Genomic DNA, 19249 nt, shown 5'->3' with positions numbered 1-19249 from the left:
TGGCCAATATGAAAAGCAGTACTATATAACACCGTACATGCCAATAGTCCCGATATGGACGGGACTGTCCCGATTTCCCAGCAAATGTCACGCATACCAATGCATAGGAAGAAAATCCTAATATTTGTCCTTGGAAATTCTTCATACAGTAGGTCAAGTGCGGCCGGACTGTTTTTTTTTCTTTCTCTGTCTTTAGTGGCTGCTGACGGTCGTGCACTGCACTGCACTCTGCCTGGCAAGGATTGTGTTCACATGACCAGATCTCAGTTTATTGAGTCATATCCAGTCATATCGGAGAAGCGCTTTGTTTCGTCACTCTTGCTGCAATATGATTTGATGTGTATGAATTTGAACAATTAGTAACACTCTTTTATCCAACTGCATCTTCTGCAGTGTGAGGGCATAAGGATCTGACACAGATTAGCAACAACACAGCATAATATCTCAGTGTGTCAACAGAAGGTGCTTGTGTGGTACAAAATAATTGTCAACAAGTTGGCATTGACATCATCCTTAAAAAAAAAAAAAAAAAAAAAACTAGATAGACTAGATAATATGCAGTCCCTCGCTATTTCATGATTTGATTTTTTGACGTGCGAATCAGGTGGAGAAATACAAATGGAACACTGTAGTACCATATGTCAAACCTGAACACGGTAGCAGTATACATTTGTTAAAGTTATTCCATTTAAAATAATTGTACAGTACTGTATGCACTCAATTTACATTTATTTACAGCAGAGGTGTCCAATTACAGTCCTGTAGGGCCATTCCACTCCAGGTAAAATTATATAATTACTTCAGGGTCTGGATGGAGGTTTAATTGGTTCAAATAAACAATTTAGAACAGGGCTGGAACAAAGACCAGGAGTGGAAGAGACAACTTTGGCCACCCTTGGTTTACAGAGAGCATCACAACATGTGCCTGTCTGTCTTTGTGTCTCTCTTGTTCATTTATCTTGCTGTTTGTCTGTGTATATCTGTTTTGGTTGGTTAAGGATTACATGTGCTTATAGATATGCTTAGTTATCTGTATCCTTTGAGACTTGGAACATGTTATTTAGCTTTTAAAAATCTTTAAGTCGTTACAATCTTCTGATAAAGTGTTCCCAGCTCTTGACCCGCATAGACTACCTGAAAAGGGCTCATTCTCCAGTCACAGAGGAAGATCAGACATCAGACAGGGGAACAGAAATCCAATATTAATGAGAATTAGCTGGAGCGAGAGTGATGAGTGTGTCAGATTAATTGGTAAACTGGGTGCTGTTCTGAAGAACCCCAGCTATTGACTTCAATGGTCTTCAGGCACTCTCAGATCTGTTGTTGTGTCTGATGAATAGCGGTGAAATCTGAAGGATTTTTATTCTAACCATCCGTGACATTTAAACTGAGTCTTGTCTTTTTATAAGTGAAATCGGTGAACCTGATATAGCTTCTGGAACTTTTAAAGGTGTACTCACACAAGTGTTGGACAGCATCTCAGAAACACCAGCCAAAACACTGCCAATGCAGTAGCTAACATGAAGTATGTTGGGTATGGATATCTACAGCAAGGTCTATTCTTTAGTGACTTGTGGAGTCTCGGATACTGGAGTACCAGACAATTCAGTGTACAATTTGTGAAACAAATTGATCAGTCTAGTTGATTTGGGCACTGTTTGCAGCTGTTTGTTTGTATATCCAGCTTTCAGAAGATTTGTAATGATTTGGGTCACATGCATTTAATGAAGTCTCTAATTTCACTGTGTGCGTATCCGATGCGCAACTCTATCACAGTCAAGAAGATAGTGGAGCTTCACTTTATGTACAAATTTTGATTACTGGCATATGTCAAATTGTTTTATTATATCAGCTCAGTTACCATGGTCTCAAGTGCAGTATATGAAACAAACCGGGTCGGTGGTAATTTGCAAAAGTGTCAGTGGTTGCTGGCTGGGGAGATTAAGTGGCTTAGATTGTAGACTGAGGTGTGAGTCAGAACTTGAGAGCTCAAGAGGGCTAGTCGACTGCCGCCTTTCCCATAGTGTGAAAGAAATCCCACTTTCTTATGAGGTGAATAAGTTGCCAACAGGCCTGGCGTGAGCTCTTTAGTCCTCCAGCTGCAGAGGAGAAAGATAGCAGAAGACATATAAACCCATTGAGTCTCAGCAGGCAAGTGAGCTCGCACAGAGCTGAGCAAAACACAGGTGTGCTCCAAACAATTCTGTCAGTGTGTGTGTGTGTGTGTGTGTGCATGCGTTGTCTTGAAAATGCTGTCAGAAATACAGGACCCTGTCCCCAAAAACATTAACTCATAAGCAGGGCCCTGCGTTTTTTCACGGCTTGTTTTTTTAACCTGCAATTCAGTCCTAAACCTCCAGATCCTGTTACACGTATTCACGGGGCTATACCCCCTTTTGGGGTTCATAAACTGCAAGCATATGGTTTAGGCTGAACTGTGGTAGTTGATTTGGTTATATGTGTAGCTGTCACTTGACAGGAGGGGAGCAAATTTAGAAGCTAAAGCTTTTAAACCTCTTCAGCTTTTCCCCACAGGTGGAAGATACACACCTGTTTAAAAAAAAAGAGATAACTACTCAATATTGAAGTAGAGGTTTAATTCTATTTTTTTCAATGTAGTCAATAAAGAAAACATTTTCTGTTTCAACTCTTGAGTTGTAAGTGAACTAGCTGTGAGGAAGTACACCAGACTAGCACTTGATTTCTCTATTATCACTGACGTGAGGGGTTAGAACTAGGCCTTGTGATAGATAACCCCCCTCACATTACAACAGCACAGTTTGTCAGTAGGCCTGGGTATATTTCCCACTCTGTCCTTGTATACAGCTGCTCTAGAGTTTGTAGACAGTGATGGAGGTGCTTCTGAATCATGTGCAGTTTAAGAGACACCCCAGCCAGACTGCTGGTTTATTTGTTTTGCATTATAATTATCTTTAAAGTAGTTAATAATTGAATGCCATTGATTTTAGTTTCTGCGTTTCAAATTAATGAAGCCCGTCTGCTCTCGTGCTAATCATTGTAGTTTTAGTGCCAATAAACATTTAAGTCTGACATTAGACCTCATTAACTTTGGTAAGACACACTGCATGATCCTAGTGCTGGTGGTTAAGTTTCATAGACTGTAAACTATGCTTGTGAACACAAAACGAATACTGTGGCTCAATGACCTCCTCTTTTAAAGTTTTCTTGTGTACCTTTTCTTGTTTTATCTTTCTACACAGGAAAAGTAGTCCAAGATTAATGCCAGTTGATGTCTAGGAAACCATTTGATAGGTTTGTAATGGGTTTTTATAATGGCTTATTAAGTGACATTTAAAAATCCCCTTCTTTTAAGTTACATCTCCCAGTATAAGGGACTTGCAATATACAAATAAGTGTTATTTAAAAGGAAAAGGAAAATATAGAACAGATGTATTTATAGTACATAAATTTTGATTATAAAGGCATACCTCATCATGAGAGCACAGTGGCAATATGGCCCAATATACTGTATTTAGTTACTACAAAAATGTTAATTGCACTTGGAATAGCCTTACAGTGATAACATGATATGATTCCCTTTAAATCCTACTGGCACCATAATCACTCCTGTACTAATTTAAACTGTGGATTATGTGTCTCTAATTAGCCTCAAGGTAAAACGTGCAATGGCTCAAAACTGCTTTGCATTGAGTGGCATATTTTATTTCTACCACTGATGAATGACTGAGGAGCTCTTTGGACCATACAATAGCTGGCTGCAGGCTCTGCTATGACTGAAAGCAAAGCAATTCACAGGGGTACAGAGGTATTGGCAGCCACAGGCTTGAATTGCTGTGCGTAGGACTGGGAGCTGTGATATATATTACGGACTGCTGAGACGCAAATCAATGTTGTTCCAGGAACAGCCATCATTCTCCTGCGATGCGACCGACAGACAGCAATGTTACATTTCCACTCCGGCAGTCATGAATGATTTTTAACATCCTGCAGACAGATATCATACCTAGAATAAATGGCCATGCTCACTGGACAGTATAAATGGATACATAGCAAATACATTTAAAAAATAAATAAATAAATACATTTCTTAGAAAAAAAGAAAGTGTGCTGAATTTAAAAGAGCCATTTTTTTTTTAGTTGAGCGAAAAAGCATGTTAGAAAAATATAGGTCGATATGAATTCAATAAACAGAAGAAATACTGAGTACTTTATTTATCTGTTTGTTTATTTTTGATTTACACAACATCGATGATGAATACAAATACACACAGCTCCACATTTGCTGCGTTTGGTTATTGCTTGTAGTTCTCAGATAAAGAAATAATTGAATTGCACCCAAAAAGTTTAAAACACTTAACTTCTGCAAGGGAGTAGCATGAATTCCTGTACCCCTATGGAGGTATGTGGGTTGATCTAAGTTTGATAGTTAAGTGTGTGTGGGGGGGAGGGGGGTCTGAAATGCTGTTGTGACCACGGTGTCCCAGCTAATAAATCAATGCTATGCGATTCTTATTTTTATTCAGACAGAAAGGCATTAATCCTGCCTGGCAGGGCTGCCATCAGGGATTTAAAAAGGTTTGACAAACACCCTTAAGCACCTTGCAGCACCTTAATATCCTGGCCATAAATATAAATGGGCTCCACCCTGTCACTGTTTCGATAGGGATTTATTTACAAACGGGGACTGGCAACTCATTTATTATGAAAAAAAAAAAAAAAAGAAAAATCTTATCCTCGGGGAAAAAAATATATATATATACACACACACACACACACAGTACAATAAAAGAGATTACTTTGCACAAGCAGCATCACACAATCCTGGAATACAGGAATACATTTTTTTTAATTAATGTCTCCACACAAGACTGTCTTGAATTCCAGTTAGTTTTAGACTCTTTTAATTGTTCTATTTTTACAAACTAGCGTTTTATCTTAGTATTTTAAATTTTACAATTATAACCATATTGTTTATCTCAAAGTGAGACACATTTCAATAGTTCTAAAATGGAATTAACATTTTGGGTGGGCAGCCAGAGATTTATAGCTGTTGTATTTAGATTCCCTGAAGTTAAAGGCCCAAGCACAGACGTCATGCTGTTTGGAGATATTAGGCCTGCAGGCATCTATTCTCAATCTTGTGCACAGCAATTAAATAATTAGCGTTGCCTTGTTCAATTTCAACTCAACCAAAGAACACCAAGGAGCGCTTAACATCTCTCTCCATTTATTAATGTTTACACTTTGCAATCAGATTTTTATTTTTTTAATATTTGTCTTCAACACTGACTGTCAAAGTTTTTTTTAGGGGTTGGGGGGTGGGGGGGGGGGGGTTTGGACTAATTTCTGTTTATTTCTTGCTCAGCTATACTGTATGATTCAGCTTCCATCGAATCAAAGAATTTTAGGATTGAGACATCATTTAAAAAACCAAACTATCTGAACATAATTTAGATCTTGTATTTAAAATCATGTAATCAAAGAAACTACACAATGATCTCGCAAAAGTCTACCAGAAGCCATAATAGTACTACAGTGTTACATGTTAAGCCCCTTTCACACTGGCATGCTCTACCCGGGTCAGAACCTACCCTGGTCAGGACACGGCGTCATGCAGGCCGGCTAGGCGATTTCACACTGCTTTTGATAAAGCAGGGTTGACCTGGGTGACAGATGCAAGTGCACAATGCGTGTATCAATGCCCTGGAAGCAGCTTGTTACAGATGCTTCCATCCAAGCTTGTCTGGATTGAACTGTCAGCCTAAATGTTGATTAGAGCAAATGTTTCTTCATCTCTGCTGCAATCTGCCTCATGCTGTGTCTCAGTCAACAAAAATATGGCTAAACAGAATAAACAGAAATGTTCCCTGTGGAAGTGAAATCTTCACGCAGGCGTGGCTGCTTGTTATTGTGTCGGCTCACGAACGGCTGTCAAAGCGTGTCGACCCACATCCTGAGGTGGGTCGCTGAGACCTGGGTCAACCCAGATGCGACCCAGGTATGTGGTTTCACACAACACAGGATTGTAACCCGGGTAGCCAGAAAGGGGCTTTAGATTTCGAAATGTCACATTTTTCAATTTTTGTCAGTATATGGAAAACTACAAATCAGTATGTAATTCAATATATTAACGTAACATTATTCAGCAGGTTTCATTCGACCATATGAAGCAAAATTAGTTATTTTTATTGGGGTGATGCAAAACATTTGGCCATAGCTGTAACAAAGATTTCATACTTGCATAAACTTTAAAAATAAAATAAAATAGCCAAACCAATATTCTTCTGCAAACCTCAATATTAAAACAGCAAAGATCTCAGTGTACATCCATGTAAACTTACAAACCAAAATAAATACATAATTTCTCCACTAGTGTATGTAAACTACCAGCTATAGCCATTTGTCTTGAAGAAGGCTTCTGTGCTTGGGATGATGTTTCAAGTGGTCTCTCCTGTACATAATGGCATTTTTAATAAAAAGTAAATAGGTTTATGGGTTTATTTAAACAGTTTTTCTGAGCGTCTCGCTGTATGCAGTTCTGTCTTAGGAAAGCACTCTGGTTCTGTACTGTACTTTTTGGAGCATTGGAATCACAGTTGTCTACGACTTCTGGACAATTGTACATAACAAACTTGATATGCAGTGTGGGTGCTGGAACTCCAGTACAATGCTTCATGAAAATGATGCTGGTAATAGAAACTCCTCACATTGTATTTTATATCCAGTATTCCACGTATGCTCTAAATCCCATCATATTTAATCCAAGACCAAGACTTCCTTATAATGGTATAATGAATTCTTGCCAGGCTGCTCTTGATCAGCTAAAATACAGGGGGATGAAAAAATAAGTCACTAATTTAAAGCATCTAATGCATATTAATAAAGTACTTTGAATTCAACTGCTGTAGTTACTTATGTGGAATCGGATTGCCAGGTCTGCTTAATGCTGAACAAGAGAATAAGATAAATGGGAATTAGATTCATTATGTCTTTATTTTTTTTTGAAAGAAAGGAATTACAGAAATTAAAATGTATTGTGTGGCGAGTCCAAAGGCACGCCTCGAAGTGTGAATTGGTTTTAATTACTTGATTTATTGTTTTAGCTTGAAAATGAATATGTTTTCAGTAGTTTTATATGCAGTTAAATAATTCAACAGTATGTGAGTAGCTGGAAATTGACAATCAAATTGTGTTTTATTAAAAAGGAAGTACCTTCAAATACCATTTGCTAACTGTTTAATTGTGTTTGCAATCAGTCTGAGTGGCCCTGGCTTCGGTTGCTGCAGTATTACCATTGTTCTGCTTTTACCTGGAGAATCATTCCATCTACATCCTGTGACAATGTGAGCTTTGACCTACTTTCTATCTGATACAGAAGTAGAGTAGGCGGGGCTAGCAGAGTTGAAAAGTCACATTGACACCTGATTTGAATAGAATGAGAAAGGCTGGACTGTCCAGCCACATGGGCAGATCTAGACAAAAAATATGTAATATGAGAGCAACAGAAACATTGCAACATTGCAAACACCATACAAGGTAAGGGGAATGTGTGTGTGTAATATATATATATATATATATATATATATATATATATATATATATATATATATATATATATATATATATATAAAATACGTCTGAATCTACTCCTTGAAGGTTAAATTGATTGCTCTATATATATGTTACTTGAATTACTAATTTTTTGTGAAATGCAATAACAGTTCAAAAAGCACAGCGTACTAAGTAGAGGCAGAAACAAGGCAAAATCTGTGAGGTAATGGAAACAAATGCAAATAGTGACACAAAAACCTCCGACCTGTTGTCCTGACACTCAGATCAAGAGCACACTCTGTGAGTTTCTGGGTGACAGTGTTGGAGTCGACACTACTAAGACCAGTTATTTTTATCTGCAGGCTGCGTCACGTCATTTGTTTTCACCTAGGCAACCGTTATTGTAGCATGCCTCTTTGGAAGCTGCAATTCAATATTTTACCCAATTGCTGTGGTGTAAAAGTGGGCCAAATGAATGGTGCAGACAAACCATCCATCATGAGTATTAGTTTAGCTTCTCAAAGAAGGATGTCACAGCTCACATCCCCCCACTACTTCATCTTCCAGCCTTGATTTTAGTGAAGCATTAGCCGTGTTTCAAATAAACTCAATCCAGAGACTATCAGGGCTTGGATTATTGTATGCGTATATGGTGCAATTAGATTCTGTACAGTGCAGGTTAAAGTTAAACAAATGTGACAAATAGGTACTGCTGTAGTCCATTGGCAGACACAGAATTCCCTGCAACACAATGGAAACAAATATCACACTGATATGATACCATGGTTCTGCAGGTAATTACCAGTGTATATGGGTTCATCTCATTGGAAAAACATTGGCATGCACTAAATGTTTGTACCATTAAAGCTGCCGTCATGCTACCATTGCCCTACAGGCCCTAACACTGCCATTATAGTTCCACAGCATTGTGGTTGAAGATCCTTTGATATGCATGGTTAACAAATTCAGGTACGAGTGAATAGAAAGGAAATCAGATCAGGCGATCAGTAGTAGTAAGCCAATGTGTTTGTATGATCAAAGCTGAGAGAATCTTTCAGACATTTAAGACACTGAAAAAGCAGCTGCTTTTAGCCCATGTATGTTCTTTTCACTTCACTGGCAAGGGAAACCATGGACTTGGATTCTTTAAATAATAGAAAAAAGTAATATGTACATATAATAGAAAAAGGAAAACATCATCTGCTGCTCAGTGCTTTGAAATTGAAAAAAGCAGGCCTGTTTGGAGCAAGATGAGGTGAAACCAAGTGTGATATTTACACAGAGACCCTAACACTGGGTTTGGAGTGGGAGGGAGGGGGTCTGCATTCTGAAACAGATTTAAAGCAAATTATTCATATTTGGTGCTAAGTTTAAATAAGTCTATATTTGTTTTAATCAAGTGATTTTAAAGATTTGAATCTCAACTGCTGGGCACATCTTTTCCTTTGTTGTTTTCTTTGTTAGAGGGGTCCCGTTAGGGTGGGTTTTGGGGTTTCTTATCAGTTTCCTTGTAAGTGCTGAGGGGACCCAGTGTCTCCTATGACCTGGAGCAAAGTGAAACAGAGAGAAGAGGACTTTGTGGCTGGGGCTGCCTTTCTTTCATTACTTGAGAGGCAAAAGGTTTAGATAGATCCCTTACAAAGAATTACTTCCGTTCTGATAACTGTGACTTCTTATCTGTACATGTCTTTCGGCAAAAACTCTGTGGAAACACTGGTCTGGCTTTCTATCTGACTTTCTTTTTAGTACTGCTGTACATGTTATGATATTTTAAAAGGTTGTCTACCATATTCTTGAAGCAACTTCAATGTAAATGGCTGCACTTTTCCTGTGGAATGGAATTTCTCAACAGCTTAGTGAAAGCCATCATCTGCAGACAGTGCCTCAGAAAACTCCCTGTTCCACACAGTGCTTTGTTTGTATTTCAGTGAATGCAATGTGGAGCAATTGATTCTGTTCCACTGATGTATTATTGTTGTCAGAGTTAAAGAAATTGCAGTTGTACATGAGAAGACTAGAGTGTTTGTTATCATTTTATAAAGCCTGAAGAGAAGAATAAGTGAAGTGAATAGTGATGCTGTTTGAAAGAGTATTTGTTTACAAGGTTGTAAAGATCTGAAATTGTACCATTTCCTATTCCAAAGCGTGATTGTGTACTGCAGTAGCTTATGAATGCATGCATGGCGATGGCTTTGTTTACTATTACTGTATCTCCCCATAATAGCTTCCAGAGAATACTGTTTCAGAATAGCTTTGACATGTTCAATTTTGGAATGAAAACCACAACAGTATGACCCAATGCACACTGGTAATTCATTGCAGCAGTCTGGTACCATATCTGCATGCTATTAACACAATCATTTCAATGCAGGTATATTTTCAACGCTATGCCCCAAATAAATTTGAAGAAAAAGAAAACAACTGAAGATATAGCAGAGGATAAAAGTTTGTCTTTAGACGATCCTTGCTACATCTTTCAGCAGCTGCTGAGCTGCCAAGAAAAAATGCTTTGAAATGTATTCTTAGGACTCTTAAATCTGGCAGATGAGATAGCCGTGGTCCAAATGCCATGGCTAGAAATAAAAAGCCCCTTCTTAGCTGCTGAAGGATCCCTAGGGGTGGGAGATGGAAAGCGGAGGAATCCAGATCAGATCTCTCGGTGTGATTAAATGAAAGTGTCACAGTGAAACACTGGGGCTGATAATAGGACAATGGAGCCAGTTTCAATTATGGCTTTCCCAGGACAAAATTACCTTGGTCGTGAAATTGTTTATTTTTTCTGTCAGTTTATTCTCGGTGACATTTAAGTCTTTCTTATTCTGGCCCTTAGAGGGGCCTTAAGGGGAAGAAAGCCTGTTCTCAAAAGCTACCGACGGGTTCAGAGGAGAAGGCACATTGTTAATGGCAGCTGCTATATTTCAGGCAAATGTTAACGTTTACAGCATAATAATTAAATAGAAGAACAATCAGTTTCTTGGTGTACATGCCCTGAAAATAAGAGGAGACTCCTTGGGGCTATATTAACAAAAACATTCCTATAGCCTGGAATATTTATATAGTCTCAAGGTAGGATATGCCTTGGAGTTGCCCATACCTGATCTATAAATCCCATAGAAATAGTGGGTAATGCTTAACCAACTGTTACAGTTAAATTACAGTTTTAGATATTTTGCCCTCAACAGTGTAATCTAGTAGTTCACAGGAACAAAGGTCTTGTACTCAAATTTACAATAAAGGGCATCATTTGTGCATACCATACTCCTTATTAGCCCATCCACCTGCTGGACACTAACCAATCTACACCTGCATTCTGTAGGATTTTCTTTTTAGGATAATGGCATTGAACTGATGGATCATCCTGGATTACTACAGGGTCTTGAAACTCCATCTCCTGTATAATTGAGAGTATATGTAGGGAGGGAGGGAGGAGGGAATGGGATTACCACTGTACTGGTATTTCCCTGTTTGATCTCCCAAATTACACCACTAGTCGCCAGTTGACAGTTACTGTTGAGTGTTAATCCATTCTTCTTTCATCCATCAGAAATTAATTTGTGAGAAACTCTTTTAGCTGCTGTGCCACGTGTCCTTTAGTATTTCCAATGGACTAACCCTGGCCTTGTAATCCACCAAAAGGAATCCATTAACTGCACAGTGCTTATAAATCAATACAAGCTCGCCCGTAAACTAAATCAGCATAAAATCTGTCTGCACATTTCAGTCCTTTGCCATTCGTTATATTTAGTCTTCCAATTAATGGATGTTTTTTTTTTCTTTCCAGTTTCTTTTATATAGGTAGCATTATATTGGTTTTTAACATGGGTTGACATTTATGTTCTAGGACAATGGCATGTTGCGTTATTGTCAAACTGTTTAATTGTGCTTTTTTTTTATCCTGTGGTCTCTTGGACTGATGGAATCCAAAATATTGTCTTCTTGTCCTGAGAGTGTATACCCTTGCATGTAAAATTAGTCTCCTATTCCATACAATCCTACAGTGCCTGGAAATTACTTGGGCAGGCTGATTATATTAACGATATTAAACAACTATTGATCAACTACAGGTATGTTGATTGCCTAATGGCCTGTTAAATGAGCAAATAACTCTTGGATGTGGCTTGTCTGTGTGTGTTTCTGTTTGGTGTGTATGCTGCAGTCTAGAGTAAAACATATTAGTCTTGGTAACTGGGGAAGATAATACAGGCAAGATACTTTACTTTCTTTTTTTAATAACCATGTAATTACATAGGAATACCAATTGAAATTGCATTAAGTAAATATTCATTAATGTGATTGATGTAATACATTTTAAGATCCAACCTTAATGTGAGTTAAAAGGCATTCTAGCTTCAAGAATATAATTAAAAATGAAAGCTTCTGCTGCTAAGGCTACCCCTCCCAACCTTTCCTCACCCCAACCCCCAAAATAGCACCTTTAAACACCAAAATACCAGGTCCCAGGTGCATGTTCTGGGGAGTAAACTCGCCCTAAGGGGTTCCTGTAACCAGCTTTGAAAGCTGTCTGTTGCTGGGAGGGAGTGCCTAGGATCACAATCCCTTGGCACCAGCTGCTCTATCTGCAGTAGACCTGAGAGGAAGGAAGTGCAGCAAAGGGCTCCCTCTGCTGTCTCCTGATCAATTGTCAAAGCCAGTAGTCTCTCTGTGACCTGAAACTAGGTTGCGGAACTAGCAGTCTCAGCACTCTCCAGTTGAGCAGAATGAATGCTCACGCTGATCAGGGCTGATGGGAAAGCTGTGTGGCAGCAATTGCAATCTAAAACTAAGGCTGAAAGGCTGTCTGTAGCAGCAAGAAGAGGCTGAAATAAAGAAGTGTAGACCACATATTCTATATCCTGTAAAGAGATTATTGCAGTAGATTGGTGTTCAGGTTGAACACTGGTGTTAAAACAGTAGGGCAGCTTGGCTCTTCTGTCACATACAAAGAAAGTATGTGTTCAATTCTTCCCACTGCTGTTCACCAATAACAACAACACAATTCAATCAATAAAGTCCTGATTAACACCTCAGACCATAAAATGAATTTTTGTTAAGTGTCCAAGCCTGAAAGTAAGTGTTCACAAACCCTTAAAAAGTGCAATCATTGAACCCGATAAATAAGCCCTTCACTTTGAGAGTGAAGGCTCTAAGCTAAAAATCACAAATGAATCTGAATCTCCAATGGATTTAGGAAGAGAATCTCAGAGCCTGGGGGCAAAGCAACAACACGGCCGGTTACCTTGGGACAGTAGCCTGGCTGTGGGGGGTTTTCAATACTACAGAGAACTGACCAGCAATCGAGAGAGTTCAGAGATTATAGGCCTCACCTGGATATTGTCAATGAAACCGTGATTGGTAATATGTGAGGTTTTGTAATTGCTAATAATGTGTGGCATGCATGTCCTGAGGCTCTACTGTCACGTGTTAATAGAGGAGACATGTTAATATGACTCCCAGAGGATGCAGGCCAATAAAAAAAATCTGCCCTTAAGTGACTCGTTCAAATGACCTTCGAGTTGTTTTCTATTGAATTTCAGCTAAATCCTTGTGTAAGGGAATACATAAATAACAGCAACAGATAGAGGCTCCTGAAACTGGGCATAAATTCTGGGTGTAAACAAATCACCAGTTCATGACTGCAGTAATTACATGATCGAGAGGGCCAATTTGTGACCAATAACTGAGTCCCGATGTTTAGATGTCTTTCTTCAAATGATTTAATATCACCCCCAAAGCACGGTCATCTAGTAATCAATTTTAATGTTCTCAATGCACATAGTAAGAAATCTTTTTTTTTTCACTCTACCAGAATATTTGTTTTCTGCATGAAACAGAATATTACATTGACTTGTTAATGGATACATTACAGTGACTCTAGAGGTTGACACAACCCTGATTCTGGGTTTTATTTAATATATATTTTTAGATAACTTTTCCTGCTTGTTCGTAATGACTGTATACTCCAACCTCCACATCAAAACTGTCTCAACTTGCAAGAGCTTTACTGTTGAGTGGCCCTCAAACTGTACCAGTGTATTCATGCTGTAGGATACACTGCTGCCATTCCTGTCAGGTTTTATTACTACTGTATCCAAAGATCTAGTGTGTTGACACCGTTGATTCAAAAGATCTAAGATTCTTTGGAAGTTCCTTCAGTTAATAGACTTTATTTTCATCCGAATTTCTCATGTTAAATAATTGGAGACGGAAGGAAGGGAGAATGCAATACAAGATGACACTGTCTCTGTCTCTCCATGTTTAGTTGCCCATTGGCTGCTTTGGGGGAGAATTTCAATTCCGTCCACGTTTTCAGGGACAGGATTGGAATGTGCGTGGAAGGGTAGGTTGTCAGCCAGTTCAAGGAGGGGATCCTGGGAGACCCTGAGAGTGTCAGCGTGCATCTCCAGGTGCTGGCAGGCTGAAACGACATCACTAGACTTGAAGCGAGTTTTAAACTCTGCTGTGTAACACTTCCCCTGGGTTAGAAGGCTGGTATACAGTGGTACAGCATACAGGTACGGCACCTGTCAAGTAAACAGTCCTCTGCAGTTTTCCAGAGCCCTTGAAAGCCTGTGAGTAGGGTTCAACAGAAAACAAAGCATGTTAACCACATTATAAAGGCTTCCATGACAGAAACGTAGCAAATCATAGGTAAGCATTGTACAGCCTAGAGAGGTAGTGTACAGTCAAACCATGAAAACGATGGTAAATGCACAGTATAATCATTAGAAAACTGAAAAAATAACCTGTGATGAACTTTTAGAAGGGAGTGTCTTTTTCTGTCCATTCTCTTCACTTAAAAAAACTTTCCAGTCCATATGATTTAAAGCATATAGACATGCAGGCATGAAGCATTTTCATGCCAGTAAAAGCACTGCATTTGCTTCCTCAGTCAGTATATATTTATATATATATATATATATATATATATATATATATATATATATATATATATGCAAGAAAGATTTACTTTATTATGAATATATTTACTAGAATTAATGCCCTGTGTTTTTTGTAATAGTTGACAGTGTAATCACAGATCTCAGGTTGTTACCTGGCAGTGGCGACCTTGTAATTTTGTTTGACTTTGGTTTCCTTTCAAACTTTAAACGATCAGTCGAAAGATCTTCATTTTAGAATACAACCTCTAGTGTGCAAGGGATTTGTCGGGTGAAGCCCTGACACTGTTGTGTACTGTATATCCAGTGTTGTACAGTGATTTTATTATTAGTTTGTTCCTTTTTCCTCTTGAAGGTGTTTGATTAAATTGAAATGAACACATTACCATACTCTAACCCAAAATATACACAAATATATTTTTAATCATAGTGAACCATTTTATGCGATTTTGCCAGACAGTAGTGTGCAGGTAGAAGATTTCTAAAAAAAAAAAAAAAAGATTCTCTAATCAGATTAGGACATGTTAGAACTTGAAAGTCATGAGAAATAAATTAAAGTATGTCTGTGTATGCATGGGAGCCATCAAACCCCAATTTCATTTTGGTAAAAAAAGAAAGTTTTGCCTGCAATGACTGGAGCAACAGCTTAGTAAACAGTGAGAAGGAGATGAGTTATATCTTAGGCCCCAGTGAAGGAGATCTCTGGCTCTCCTCTCCTCAGGGTTGTGCTCTGTAACACTGCCTGCTGTGCTGCAGTAGATGTGGGTTTATTGATTCAGACAGAGCTCATAGATATTATGCCATGAGGCACCTCTACAAGTAAGGTTAACCTTTATTACCTTCTGGCTATATTTGAGCTTGGAGGTCCAGGGGGATTTCTGCAGCGACACTAAAGCTCAGGGAACACAAAGCCACTTTTTCAGGAACACTGGCTTGAAACCTGGTTCCAGGAGGCAACTTTGCTGTATCAAACCCCAGGTCTCCCCTGGTGTGCCATGCAGTGGCCTGAAATCTTGTCTTCTAGCCACTTTGTGTTTCCTCAGCTTGAGAATGTCCTAACCAGACGTTTAAATAACTTGCTTGGTCCTAAAGCTGTTTGTTGCTCTTTGTTCAGAGCGGAGGACAGGGTGGTGGGGGTCATGCAGATGGATTTTGAGGTGGACACCTACGCTGACCTGCTGGGGAGCAGTTCCATCACATGGCAGGCAGAGTACCCCAGGACCGGAACCCGGACCAAGGAGGCAGAGACCGAGATCCACCTGGTACAGAAAGTCCTGGGCAGCATCATTCCTCTAGCCATGGTGAGAAGACATTTCATACTGTCAAACCTGCTGATAATCAGCTGTATTTATAGAATGCATGATTTAACATTTTATTGCAGTGTGCATTAATACCCACAGTATTTGTTCTATTCTACATTTTGCACATTTTACATTTTTTGTTTTTACGTGTTTTGGCATTGAATGATGCAGCACTTTAAATACTTTCCTATTGTGGTTACTATGATCCTTCTATGCATGTGTTTTTATGTAGCAATCAGTGAAGCCCAGCAGAGTTTTTGATGTGTTCAGACACTTTTCTTCCTGATATGTAAGTTATAGGTGCTTAACAGCCTCCCCCCACTTTGTGTGAATGGAGTGATTAACACATCCATCTGTAGGCAGGAAGTATAAATAAAAGGGGTTGGCTACAATGGCGTTAACTGAGAGCTGGTTCTAATAAGAGGATTCTATTTGTTATTTTGGTTCTTTTCACCAGAGTAAAAAAATGTAATATCAATCTGACAGCGAGTTAGAAAGGAGCTATCGCTTATTTTCTATTAGCATCTGTGAAGAAGATGTGGATTATAATGATGTTGGCTGAAGATGTGTATTCAGGAGAGCTCCTCGACTATGAATGATAAACGAAGAGCACATACTGTATGAAAATCCATCAAAGTCTCATTTCCCTGATTCAGAGATACAAGTTTCTAAAGGCAAGACTCCTCTTTAAAATTGAGTTTGACACTTCACTTCTCTATAATAAAACTTCGACATGTGCATGTCAGCATTATGCAGAATTTGACAGGGAAGTGTCTTTCATCAGTTTACATTTGTGAACGGGGGGGGGGGGGGGAATGGGTTTGCGTTGGAAAAGAGCTCTTGTTTTAATACTTTATCCAGCACTTTGTACAGTCACTGCTGCTGGGCAGGTTAGGCCTTTTAAATGAACTGCAATCTGTTGTTCTTTTTTATTTTTTTACTTGATAGACAGAACATGTTTTGGCCCCCTTTATTCACAAGTTTTCTCTGAAGAAAAATGTGCTGCCCTTGATTGCTCCTTGTGCTTGTAAAATATCATACTACCTCTTAAAGTAGTACATCCTTCTGCCATTTATTTGACCATGAGGAATAAGTTCTGCAGTTCAGCATCTTTGCTTGTGAAACTTTAAATGCTCCACGTCCCTGGTCCCTCGTTGCCTTGTGTCCAACATGCCTCATCGTCCGCTATGTGACCTGCTCTGCTGGCTTTTACAAGCTAACCTCTTTTCTATTACATCCTCTTCGCTGGCCTTGTCAGCGCCTTATTGAGAACCTCCTGGGCTTTCAAGGGGTGCGAATTTGAATCTTGTTATGGTGTGAAGACTGGGAAAATACAGAAGCCCTCTTAACCCCCAACCAGTTTTCTGTGCTAAGCTACAAGGCTGAAAATGTCATCTACAAGGTTCAGATACTGGTACAGATTTATGGAGATGGTCGTTAGCTGCTGGCCTTATAGTAGTTAACCTTGGTAAACTTTTATGGCAAAGCTGCAATTTTCCCATAGTTTTCTCATGGTTAAACCGGGGGTAAACAATAGTTTACCATGGTACATGTTTTTATTGTGCTTTACCATACCTCTCTTTCAATGCCTTCCTATGCTTAACCTGCTTTCTCTAGGCTTTCTTAGACCTTTTATGTTTTTTCTGTGGTCAACTTTTATAAGGGAGTGACTATTGGAAAACTTCAAATTCCATAAGCAGGTACGCACACTATTAAACTAGTCCAGAGTTGAAGGGGTTTAATCTGGGTTTGTTATTTGTTTGTCTTAATGAGGCATCTAAAAATAAATGACAAAAAAAAAAAAAAAATTATATATATAGTTGCAATACTCTGAATTCCCTGCAGGCGTTTATTTGTGTGTTAATTATTTTTGCTTGTAAGTAAAGGTGAGAGGAAGAGACACATTTGGAGACAGAGAAAGTTAGTCATGTAAGAGAAATTACAGAAATAATATATATATATATATATATATATATATATATATATATATATATATATATATATATATATATATATATATATTCTTACCCTTTCTCTAATGGATTCTACAGAGCAGCCAGCCTGAAGGAGTTCTGTCTGCATAAACTAAAGAGGGACAGGGACTTCAAGAGGAGTGTGTCTGTGCAAGTCTGGTTAAAACATGTTACTGATAGGGCCTTTGGCCCAGCAACAGTATTAAATTATTCAAAAGCTTGTTTAGCCCGATATCCATACTGTATTTTTACAATAAATATAGTGGTAAATGGGTTTGGGCCCTTTAATACTGACTTAAGGGAACTGAATCCTACCGAGATTATAATTGTATATTATTAAGTCCAAATGAACAGAGCTAGCTGATTCTGTAATTACAGTGTAGTTGCTGTAATTACTTTGAATTGTCTATGTAACCTCCCTGTGGTGTCCCTCATATGGAATCATCCCCCTGGCTTCTGGCTTGGTTATTTTCAGAATTGGAGACGATTTATTTTGACTTTTATTTAACATTTTTGCTTGGAAAGGAGTGTGTTTTGGTAAATATAAATGTATGCAATAAATGGAGCAGGTGTAAATCAGTCTTTGTTATTTTCTATGTGGCTCCACATCGCTCAGTTTATTCTAGATTGTAGTTTTCCCATGCTGCTGGTTAAGTGTCTAAAAGGATAGAACTATTCTATGTGTCAGTATCACACCCTCCCAAGCAGTATTTATAGTACCCAACGAGAGAAATACCTGCCTGTTAACTCTCATTTTTTTAATTTGATGGTTAGTATAAAAAAAGTGAGCATTGGTGCCAAGATCATGAGGAGGGTTAGAAAATATCATTTTAAAAGGCTTTGTTTCCGATCTTTCTCAGTCCATCCATGACTAAGCCACTTGACAGTGTTTTTCAATGCTACATTCTCTCAGAGCAGTGAAGCACAATGGCTGTGCACCATCAACAAAAGAAACGAAAAAAGTCCCTTTGCACCAGCAACATGTATAAAGAATGAATGCAAAGTAGGGCAGGTGACAGCTTTGAACGCACCACCACCCACATCACCAGACAGACAGTAGCTTATTTCACATGTACAGTATGCAGGCCATTTACAGGTGATTGTAATTTGAGTCTGATATAATTTGTCATACAAGCAGGGTGTTCCAGGGAGGAAAATAATGGTTTGGGGGGATAGCAATGTGTATAGAAAATATCATCCAAGCATTTCCTATTCTGTGATACATAATAAGGGGGTATCAAGCATTGCTATCATGCATGAACATTTCCTGTCGATGGAGTAGTTTCTTCAGCTCTCCTTTAACACGGAGAGCTGATGCACTATTGACATTTTCTAAAACACAGCATAAAACGCAAGTAACTCTTAGTAATTTCTGTTCCGAAGCCAAATGTATAACTGCCAGTGAAAAATAAGATGTGCTTAATTGAATGCAGTCCCGATGTACAAAGAACTCTGCTTATTGCAGCACTATTTACTCTATTTGTTGATTCTTTTTTTTTGTGATTTTGTTTTTTTTTCAGTCTTGTTAAAATGTATGTATACTGTA

At 38.6% G+C, this 19249-nt stretch overlaps 1 protein-coding gene across 1 annotated transcript in view; it reads left to right on the top strand.

The window, feature by feature from the left end:
• Positions 1-19249, top strand: part of LOC117426130 (transmembrane protein 132C-like) — a 120867-nt gene that overhangs the window by 73640 nt on the left and 27978 nt on the right. The window contains exon 4 of the mRNA XM_059033143.1: positions 15544-15730. Within this exon, the coding sequence (XP_058889126.1) occupies positions 15544-15730 (187 nt within the window). The remainder of the gene's footprint in view (positions 1-15543; positions 15731-19249) is intronic.

This window comes from Acipenser ruthenus, chromosome 11 (assembly GCF_902713425.1).
Source record: "Acipenser ruthenus chromosome 11, fAciRut3.2 maternal haplotype, whole genome shotgun sequence".
In the NCBI taxonomy this organism is placed as follows: Eukaryota; Metazoa; Chordata; class Actinopteri; order Acipenseriformes; family Acipenseridae; genus Acipenser; species Acipenser ruthenus.
The sequence above is the reverse complement of the archived record's forward strand: the minus strand, read 5'-3'. Positions and strand labels throughout refer to the sequence as shown.